A 10,485-nucleotide genomic window follows, 5' to 3' on the forward strand; every position below is an offset into this window, starting at 1 on the left:
ACAGTCTGCATCTGCCTCTCTCCAGTGTCAGGGACCGGTGGTGTTTGCGATGCAGAGTGGGTAGTGGGAGTCTGTATCAATGAATTTATGAGAGCTGAGACAAAGGGGTGAAAATGACTCTTTGTGGGGTGCCACTAGGAGACCCTGGAATCCCAACTCGGTGGTGACCCCTTTCTCAGCCATGAGCAAGTGGTCTCACCCCTGCCACCCAGACTTGGCACCCTGTGCCAGCCCCTTTGTCTCTAGATCTTGGTACCCACCCCCCCGGGAAACACGGGGGTGGGCCTGGATGGCGGGGGTGCCCCCTCTTTTCAGAATGCCCCGTTCCCAGACGAGAACCAGGTTGTGCCAGCGCCATGGGGAGCCTTTCCCTGTAAGCCTGTGCATCCACCCCGGCACGCAAATGAAATTGGGTGCTAATTTGCCCGAAGTAAGTAGGTGTTAATTTGCAGCTCCAGCATTAAGGTAATTGCTGTGAGGGTCTATTTGTATAATGCGCAAATATATTTTTATAGCAACAAACCATTTTGCTATGAGCGATAAGTGGAATAGTTGGGTGACTAGAAATCTCTTTATGTGACATCCGCGTCATGGCATGCTGGGTCTGGTCCACGTCTCCGGCCAGCACGGCCTCACGTGCCGATGGTTCCTCTGTGTCCGAGTCCCCATCCCGGGGGAGGCTCCGAGGGAAGGGGCTTGGCGGGGAGAGATCCAGGAAGCAGTCGAGCTGTGTGGGCTCAGGTGGAGGGCGAGGCCGGTTGGGGGTGACGGAGCTTGTGCTCCGAAGTCCACCGTCAAGGGAAGGGGTCCGTTTGGAACGTGTGGTTTGTCGTCACGTGATTTTGGCATTCCTGGAGGCCTGCATGTGCCAGGCGTGGTACTGGGGACAAGGTCCATGTGAGCAAGTCCAGGCGAGACCTCTGTCCTTGGGAAACCACTGTGGGAGGCCCACGGTGACATTACCCGAGGACCATGAACTGGGTACAGTAAGTATCCGCTCGGACCCGGTGGAGAGCCGGGCGTGATGTCTGCAGGTGCTGCGCGTGTGGGAGGGGCCGAGACCTCTGATGGAGGGGACAGTTTCCGTAGCAGGCCGGAAGGACAGGTGGGGCTGCGGTGGGATACCAGTATGTGCCTGGTCTTTGTCCCCGGTTCCTGGCACAGAGTGTCCGAAGCCCCTGGAATCCCCCCAAGCACCAATGAGCGTGGATTTCACTCCTATGGGGCCCTTTCTGACCTTACCCGAGTTTATGCTAATGAGGTGACTGGGGCCGGCCCCTAGATAGCTTCAGGATGGGGCCCCTTCCCCAAGTGGGAGAAGAGAAAGTTGGAACCGTCAGCCCCCACCCCACCAGCTCCAGGGAGGGGCGGGGCTGGAGGGTGAGCTCAGTCACCCAGGGCAGTGAAACTTGGGGGGAAAGCCTGAAACCGTGGGACTGAGAGAGCTTGCGGGTTGGTGGACACAGCGATGTGCTGGTTGGGGGGCACCCAGAGGGGGCCTGGAGGCTCCGGGCGTGCCCTGCCCCATGCCTCGCCCTGTGCACCCTGTTTGGTTGTCCCTGAGGATAAGCCGGTCATCGTAAGGGAAGTGGTTTTTTGAGCTCTGTGAGTCGTTTTAGCGAATTACTGAACCTGAGGGGGGCGTTTGTGGGAACCCCCGAATCTGTAGCCGAGTCGGAGAGAAGCACAGCTGGACTGGGGACCTGGGACTTGTGACTGGGCGTGAAGCGGGGCGGTCCCGTGGGACGCAGCCCATACACCAGTGGTCACTGCCGCTGGGTGTATCAGAATGGGGTTGAATTGTAGGACACCCAGTTGGTGTCAGAGGTCAGAGAATCGATATTGGGATGACGTATTTGTTTTTGGGAGGAAACCCCTCAGGGACAGAAATAACCTACCAGGCCCAGGGGGGGAGAAGCTGTGCAAAGGCCCCGGGGTGGGTGGGAGCGGTTTGGGGTCTGGGAGAGCCTCAGGCGGCCGGGTTTCTGTGGCTGTAGCCACAGGGGCAGGACGTCAGGGATGAGGGAGTGCGGGGTGCGGGGTGCTGACAAGGCTGAACTTACACTCAAGCTCTGGCGTCTCCCTCCCTTTGAGCCTGTGTTCTGGTCAGTAATGCGCTTCCTTCATTCAGTGCCTGCTCGTCGCCAGGGCCTGGGTGCCCGGCGCAGTTACACGAAAAGATAATTTTCAGAAAGGGATAAAAATCACGACCGTCTTACTAATGTAAAAAATGAACAGCGTGTTAAAGGTTTTATTCGACTCAGGAGGGCACCAGGCAGATGCCGTCGCTAATCGAGAAGAGACTCACAGGACAGAGGCCTTTATAGGTCAGAAGTATTGAAATGAACGGGCCAATGGAGGCGGATTTGGGGGGGAGAAGGAGGGAGGGAGGGAGGGAGGGAGAGATGTCAGTCGGACTTCTATTGGAGGGGGCAGAATTTGCAGGTCTATAGACAAGAAAGATTTTGCGTTGCTCTCGGTTATCTACAAGGGAGGACTCGGAACAGCAATCGAAGGATGGGGTTGGGGGGCGGTCTCAGATCTAGACAATGCCCAGGTCTCCGTGGGCACAGGCTGGCCCCACAGTTACAAGAAGGCTCAAGGGGACTGGTAGTAAACATCCCAGTGAATCGCCTGCGATTTACGTGACAGTTCAGACAGCTTTCTGGGAAGAGGGGTGGGGTCCCGTTGCCCGGGTGGAGGGCTCCAGGACAGAACCACACCTTGGAGATGGGCCTGGGAGCAGGGAAAGCACTAACGGTGGGCGGCGGGGGTGGTGGCCCGTGCCGGTGGGTATTCTCCTTCTGGCGTTTTTAAAGAAATGTTTGACATTTCGCACCATACTCCGAGTCATTCTGGTTCTAGGCAGGCGTCAGGAGACCGGGTTTCACGGACTTGCTGTGTGGCGTGGGGCAAGTCCCTTCCCCTCTCTGGTCCGCAGTTTTCCTGCTGTACAGTGACGGTTGGTGGCACGAGACGTCCACTGGGACCCTTCCTAGCTCCACGATTTTGTGATTCTGATAATTCATGACAAGGAGAAATCGGAATGTGTAAGAGGCTTCACCTGTCAGGCTCCAGCACAACAGATTAGGAGATGTTTAAATACAGTCGTCTGCGGTAACCAGGGGCACTGGCTCCAGGACCCCCCTGCAGATCTCAGAATCCTCGGATTATACTTGCAAGTAACCGACGCACATCCTCCTTGTACTTTAAATCACCTCTAGGTTACTTATAATATTTAAGACAAAGTAAATAGTTGTCTTACTGTTCTCTCGAGGGAATCAGAACAAGGAAAAAGCTTCGTACCTGTCTAGGACAGATGCGGCCATCATCGTAGGCCTGACTACATGTCTGCAACCACGTGACATTTTTTAAAAGATATTTTTGAGCTGCAGTCGGTCACGTCCATGGACGGCGAACCCACAGATGCAGGGGGCTGACTGTAGGGAGATTCGTTTTAAGGGCGTTGGCTCATGCAGTCTGCGGGCGACTCAGGCAGGGATTCTGTGTTGGCGTCTTGAGGCGCTTAACTCTTCAGGCGCTTAACTGATGAGGTGAGGCCCACCCACATTCTAGACGTCTGCTTTACTCAGTCTCCTGGTTGTCAGTGTTAACTGCATCCATAAATATCTTCGCAGCAACGTCTAGACTGGTGTTTGACCGAACTGGGCACTGTTGGCCACGTAAACTCAACCATCACAAGGCGGGTGGGACCAGACTCACCCCAGTCTTCCAGTGGGCGCCTTCCAGCCAGTAAGGCCACTTGGGGCTCCGAGGCGTGGAGGCCACTGGGAGCAGGACACTGGCCTGTCCTCAGCAGCAGCACCCCATCCCACCCCACCCTGCCCCGCCCTGCCCCTGCCCTGCCGACCACACACAGTGGGGGAAGTGGGGGGTGGGAGAGGCCAGGAGGGGGTGGGGTACCCCGGGCCTGTGAGGAGAGCCTTATTTTACTCTTGACTATAGGACTTTGCAGGGGTGGGGATGGGGGTGGTCCAGAGCTATGGGTTTAGATGATTACGTTTCTTTTCTTACTTTCACAGCAGGTAAGGGGTGGCTCTCGGCCGGGTGTGGGAACAGGGTCCCAAGTCTGGGCGTCGTCCCCAGCGAGCTGGCCCCCAGTTGGAGGAAGGCTGGATTTGGAAGGTGGTGGGCGCCCCACGTGGAGAAGATGAGCAGTGGGGCCCAGGTGGGGCCGGGCCGGGCCCCCCGCCTGGCACGCTGTGCCCTGCACCCTGCCAGGGGCAAACGCGATCCTGTGTGTGTCCCCGGCCCCAGCCAGTTGGCCGTCAACCTCTGCCCCATCTGCCTCCAGCGTCAGGTGACCTCTGAAGAACACAGGACACAGGCCCAGCGGGGCGTGGGGGTTCAGGGCAGTGGGCAGCAGGACCAGCCGCTAGTGTGAACTGTGGGTCATGGCCGCACTGATCTGGAGTGTCACAGTGAGGGGACTTGCTGGAGGTGATGGCCCAGAACCGCAGGCAGAGGAGCAGGGCACGCGTGTGTGCGTGTGTGTGTGTGTGTGCGCATGTGAGGGAGAGCGTGTGTGTGCGTGTGTGCGTGTGTGTGTGCGCGCGCGCGTGTGTGCGCATGTGAGGGAGAGCGTGTGTGCGTGCGTGTGTGTGTGTGTGTGCGTGTGCGTGTGTGGGGAATGTGCAGCTCTCAGAAGTGCAACACAAGAATCCAGGTTCACCTGTGCCAAGGTAGGAGAAACCAGAGAGAGAGAGGGGTGACAGGAGGCGTCTTGGGGCCGGGGCTGTGTGACCTGCAGCCAGCGTCTGCGTCCTGGGCCTCCATCCGGAGCTCTGACAGTTGGGGAGATGGCGCTGCCTGTTCCCCTCCCCGCTCCCCTCCACGACTGACTTTATGGACTAGTTCAGAGTACGGAAACGTGTCAGAAATATGAGGGAACGCAGCCTCCTTACCGTGATTCAGAAATTGGCCCCACTGGTTATGGATTCTCTCTCTCTCTCTCTCTCTCTCCCGTCTCGCTGTGTCTCCCTGTCGGTCTCTCTCTGTGTCTGTTCGCGGAGCCGTGTTGGGGAGTAAGTGGCAGAGCCCTGGCGCTTCCTGCTGAGTCTCTTAGCGTGTGTCTCCTGCACGTAAAGATGTTCTCCCCCGAGACCCGACACCATGCTCACACCTAAGCAAACCGACGGTAACGCCTTTAATATCAGCCATTCAGGTCACATTCACGTCGTCCAGTGGTCCTGGTAATGCCCTCACCACTCCTGTAAAAGCAGAATTTCATCGAGACTCACGTGTCACAGTCTAGAACAGTGTCCCCCACCTCTCCCCTGCTCTCTCCCCCTCCCCCTCCCTCCCTCTTTCTCTCTCTGTTTTATTTTTCTCTCCTTTACTCTCTCTTTTTAAAATAACATCAACTTTTAAAGAGGCCAGGCCAGTGGTCTTGTAGAATGTCTCATTCTAGATTTGTCTGATCCGCCCCCCCACACACACACACACGCCCCGTGGTGTCATTTCTCATGTCCTCTGATCCCTGAGGGGTATTTTCTGGGCGTTGGGCTGAATGTTCTGGGGTGGGGGGTGCTTTGGGTTGATGGTGTGTGTGTGCACACACACGCACACTCATGCTCACACACAATTGATTATGACCAGTACGTGCAATCCAATTATGACTTTATAAAATATGGGTGCATGTGGAAAAAGCGTGGAGAGGAATGGGCAGAAATAAAAATTGTACCCAGGGCTACGGGAGACTCCCCGCTCCTTAAATTAAGTCCTTCGATGTTGTCATGGTGCCGTAGTGCCCTTTAGGAATGAGCCATGGAGTGCGGGGCAGTCTGGGAAACATCGATTCACGGCAACGTGCAGCAGACCGGTTGCTGGAGAGTGGGTTATGTGCCCCGCACAGAAGCTTAGACCGAGGGAAGCGATGTCCTTGGGGGCCCTGCCGAATTAGTGTTGTCAGAGTGGCCACTTCTAACTGCGTCCTGTGGCGTGGAGAGGTCCAGGACCGTGTACAGCTGGAGGGTTGAGGTCAGTCGATGATGAATGTGGACCCTTTGAATGTCATAGTCAGACAAAGTCCCATTGCTTGCCAGCAAAGATCACTCTTCAAAGGAAAAATATCAGCACTCATTCTGTCGGAAGCAACAGAGCATCTCTAACCCAAGCTGACGTAAGCAGAGGAGAGGATTTATCGTCCTTCGCATTCAGGTCCAGCTGGATCCAAGTGTACAGGATTTTAGGGACTTTCCCCCCATCTCCTGCTCTGTCTTCTGCCGTTGGCTTCATTTTTCTCTGGTTCCATGTGGTGACCTTTGGTGGCTCCAGACCCATAGCCTCTCACATTTGGTTCAGCAGAAGAAATTTAAAAAGTATCTCTTCTCAATAGTTTTTCTAGAAGTCTTAGAATTCACTCTGATTGGACCAGTTGCGGTCCTGTGGTCAACTGATCTCTGACTCAGGGACTTTGGTGCTGTGACTGGGTGGGAAGAAGGTCCTGCGTCCCATCCTTGGTGCCTGGAGTGGAGCGTCACCCAACGTTGCACGGGCTGTGCGTATGCATGTGTGTATGTGCACGCATGTGAGGGAGAGCGTTGTGCATGTGTGTATGTGTGCATGTATGTGAGGGGAGCATGTGTATATGTGTGTGTGCATGCATGTGAGAGAGCATTGTGCGTGTGTGTGAGGGGAGCATGTGTACATGTGTGTGTGCATGCATGTGTGAGAGAGCATTGTGCGCGTGTGTGAGGGGAGCATGTGCATGCACGTGCACATGTATACATGTGTGAGAGAGAGCACGTGTGCATGCATGCATGTGCAGGAGAGATACATGTGTGCGCTTGTGCATGTGTGTGATGAAGAGTGTGTGTGCATGTGTGTAAGGGAGAGCATGTGTGCATTGTGTGTGCATGTGCACGTGTGTGGAGAGCTGCATGTGTATGAGGGAGCACGTGTGCATGTGTGTGAAGGAGCACTGTGTGTATGAGTGTGAGAGAGAGCATGTGTGCATTGTATGTGTCTATGCATGTGAGGGGGAGCATGTGTGCATTTTGTGTGTGCATTGTGCATGTGCATATGTGTGAGGATGAGCATGTGTGCATGTGTGTGCACATGTGCATTGTACGTGAGCATGCATGTGAGGGGAGCATGTGTGTGCATGTGCCTGTGTGTGAGAGAGCGTGTGTGCATGTGTGTGCACATGTGTGCATTGCACGAGGGCATGCATGTGAGGATGAGCATGTGTGCATGTGTGTGCACGTGTGCATTGCACGTGTGCATGCATGTGAGGGGGAGCATGTGTGTGCATGTGCGTGTGTGTGAGAGAGCGTGTGTGCATGTGTGTGCGTGCATGTGAAGGACAGAACGCATGCACATGTGTGCGTGTGTGAGAGAAAGTCGGTGACTTAGTGGCAGAGGAGGAGGGGATGCTGGGGGCCAAGAGGACAACTGTCCACTCTGTCCAGCCAAGAGCCCCTCCCTGTGGGGCTGCAGGCCTGGGCTCTGGCCATTGTCTAAGTCTATGGCATCGTCCTGCTGGGCACGGCGTGGGCAGCCGGGGCTGGGAAGGCGGTGCCTCCTCTCCCCGCGCGTGGCCTTAAGCGAGCTCCTCGCCCTCTGTCAGCTCCTAGACGTCTCCATAGAGGTTACCGGCCTCTCTCGGGCTGACCGGTTAGTGTTAGGGCCCCTCTCTCAGCCTGAGCCCCTTTGAGGACGTGAACCTGGGCGCCCCCTACTGTGCAGCCACCTGGGCGCCCCCCTCCCCTGACTGTGCGGCCACCTGGGCGCCCCCCTCCCCGACTGCGCAGCCACCTGGGCGCCCCCCTCCCCGACTGCGCAGCCGGCCTCCTGTCATCGGTCCGCCCGCGGCCGTCTGAGTTCCAGCCGTACTGGTCTGTCGCTCTCGCCCCCCACCTGCCCCCGGGGACCTCCTCGAAGCCTTTCTTTTAATGTCATCGTCATTTCCCAGCAGTCTCTCCCCGCCGACTGCCAGACAAAACCAGAACCCACCAAAACTCACTGGATTTTCACAAGGCGGAACACACGTAACAGCACCCCGACCCGCAGCAGGATGCGGCCAGCCCCGGGGCCCGCCCTGGCTCCCTGGCCGGTGTCCTGGGTAACAGCTTCGCAGTCCTACGGCGCTGCCCCCAACGGGCCGTGTGTCTGGGCAGGTGGCTCCCGCCACCGCCTGAGCTAACAGGGATCTCTCTCTGAAGAAAAAGAAGGCGAGGCATTACAATTTTTCATGTGCATCAAATGTTCTTACACTATTAGTCATACTTTTTTAGTTTATAGAACCGTTTTATATTAAGAGCAATACAAGATTTTTCAAAAATGAAAAGAGGACAAACATGGAAAAATAAATGGATTTGCAAGCCCTAATCCCAGAACTCGGAAAATAGCATTTTAAAATAATGTTGCACATTTATTTTTGGTACTGAAAAACTGGACAAAACTCTAGGTGCTATTTTCAGCCTGCTTTGTCAAGTTTTTAAAACACCTTTATTGAGATGTAACTCGCATAACGTACGATTCACCCATTTAAAACGTACAGTTCATCGGTTTTTAGTGTATCACAGATATGTACGACCACCACCCTAGTCAATTTTAGGACATTTTTGTCACCCGAAAAAAAAGAACCTGTGCTATTTGGCTGTCACCTCCCTGGTCCCTCCTCCCTAGAGCCTCTGGCGGCCAGTAACCTGCTTCCTCTCTAGAGATCTGCCTATCTCTGGCCTTTGCACATGAACGGAATCCGAGAGCATGTAGTCTCTCGTGTCTGGCTGCTTTCGCTTAGCGTAATAATTTCAAGGTTCGGCCACTTTGTAGCATGTGTCAGCACTTTATTCCTTTCTATGGTTGTGTGCCATACCATCGTTTGGGTACTCACGGGGATTTTTGTAGATTTACGCAGGTGTCGAAGCAGCGTCCCGGGCCCAGAATAATGGTTCGGTGGCCCTTCGCTGTAATTATGATGACGAGCGGTGTAGCCATCGTCAGTTCTAAATGATCTTTGCAGACCCCTATTTCTCATCCGTAAAACGGGTCCAAGAGTGAGCGTGCATGTCTCTGAGGGGGTGGTGAAGCGGGCATGACGGAGTCCTGGGAGTGCCGTCCCCACTCCAGGTGTGCCCAGCCGCACTGCTCCGTGCCCTGCTCTCCCAGGTCACGGGGCTGGCTGGCGAGAGGGAGCCCTGTCCAGGGGACGCGTGCGAAATGCCCCTCGGGTTCCGTGTGCTTCTCCCTCAGGGCGTTGGAAGGACCCGTGCCTGGATCCCCAAGAGGTGGCACCGTGACAGTGTGCCTGGGCCACCTGCCCACCAGCAGAGCATGTCCCGGCTGGACTTGGAGGAGTTGGCTGAAATAGGTACGTGTTTTCCTCCCCGGGAGTCCCTCGATGTCCTGTCCTTACAAAGACACCTGTCATTGGAGTCAGGCCCATCCTCGTCCAGCGTGACCACAGTTTAACTAATTTCATCTCTAAAGATACTTCCCAAGCAAGGTCACATCGTGAGGTTCCGGGTCAGCGTGAGATTTAGAGGGACAGCTGGGGACCAAAGTCTGCCCCAGCCTGGAATCCAAAGCTCCCGTTCTTTTTCTAGCTGCAGACATTTCTGACAAAACCCTGCTTTGTTCCATATGAGGGAACCACCCTGCTAAAATCCAGCTTCGGAAGATGGCGCTTTCTTCCTGCCTCGTAGTGCGGCGACCCAAGTGTCTGCCCTCGGCCCCTCCGTGGCTTCCTGCCAGCTGCCAGTGTCAGCATCTTTCAGAAAGGGCCTGAGTCAGAATTTGGAGCTGGGAAGTCGAGTTCACCTACCCGCGCTCTCAGTTAGCAGGGCGACCTTGGGGAAGTTATTCCGCCTCTCCGAGCCTCGGCTTTTACTCCTGTCGGTGTGGAGAGCAATATCCTGCCCTCGGGTCTCATTGTGCTGCTTCCACGGTGCTGCCCACTGAATGGGTGCACAGTGGGTGCACAGGAGAGGTAGGCACATAGTAGGTATACAGGAGAGGCAGGTGTATAGTGGGTGCACAGCAGAGGTGGGTGCATAGTGGGTGCACAGCAGAAGCGGACGCATAGTGAATGCACAGCAGAGGTGGGAGCTTAGTGGGTGTACACTGAGTAGTACATAGTGGGTACACAGCAGAGGTGGGTGTCAAGTGGGTGCAAGTAGTAGATGCACACTGAGTGGGTGCATAGTGGGTGCACATCTGATAAATGGTGACTGTCCTATAAAAAGGCCTCAGGAGGCCCCCTCATTCTCCTCCTTCCTGGAGAATGCAGCCGGCTTTCTCTAATCCTCACTGTCTGCCCTAGAGCTACAGAGAGATGAGGAGGGGGCAGCCACACTGGATGCAGTGAGGAGACCCTCGGCGGTGCCCACGGCTGGCCAGGACCCTGCGCTGAGCATGAATCACCCCTTCTACGACATGGCCAGACATGGCATCCTGCAGGTGGCAGGTGGGTCCCAGTTGGAGGGGTCCCCAGGAACACTGACCGTGCCAGCTTTCCTG

At 55.7% G+C, this 10,485-nt stretch overlaps 1 protein-coding gene across 1 annotated transcript in view; it reads left to right on the forward strand.

Annotated features, from left to right (window-relative positions):
• ARHGAP8 (Rho GTPase activating protein 8) overlaps nucleotides 1–10,485 on the forward strand; it is a 70,938-nt gene that overhangs the window by 17,867 nt on the left and 42,586 nt on the right. Inside the window, exons 3-4 of the mRNA XM_023520343.1 lie at nucleotides 9,220–9,337; nucleotides 10,289–10,432. Of these exons, the coding sequence (XP_023376111.1) occupies nucleotides 9,220–9,337; nucleotides 10,289–10,432 (262 nt within the window). The remainder of the gene's footprint in view (nucleotides 1–9,219; nucleotides 9,338–10,288; nucleotides 10,433–10,485) is intronic.

The sequence above is a fragment of the Pteropus vampyrus genome, unplaced genomic scaffold (genome assembly GCF_000151845.1).
Source record: "Pteropus vampyrus isolate Shadow unplaced genomic scaffold, Pvam_2.0 Scaffold257, whole genome shotgun sequence".
Classification (NCBI taxonomy): Eukaryota; Metazoa; Chordata; class Mammalia; order Chiroptera; family Pteropodidae; genus Pteropus; species Pteropus vampyrus.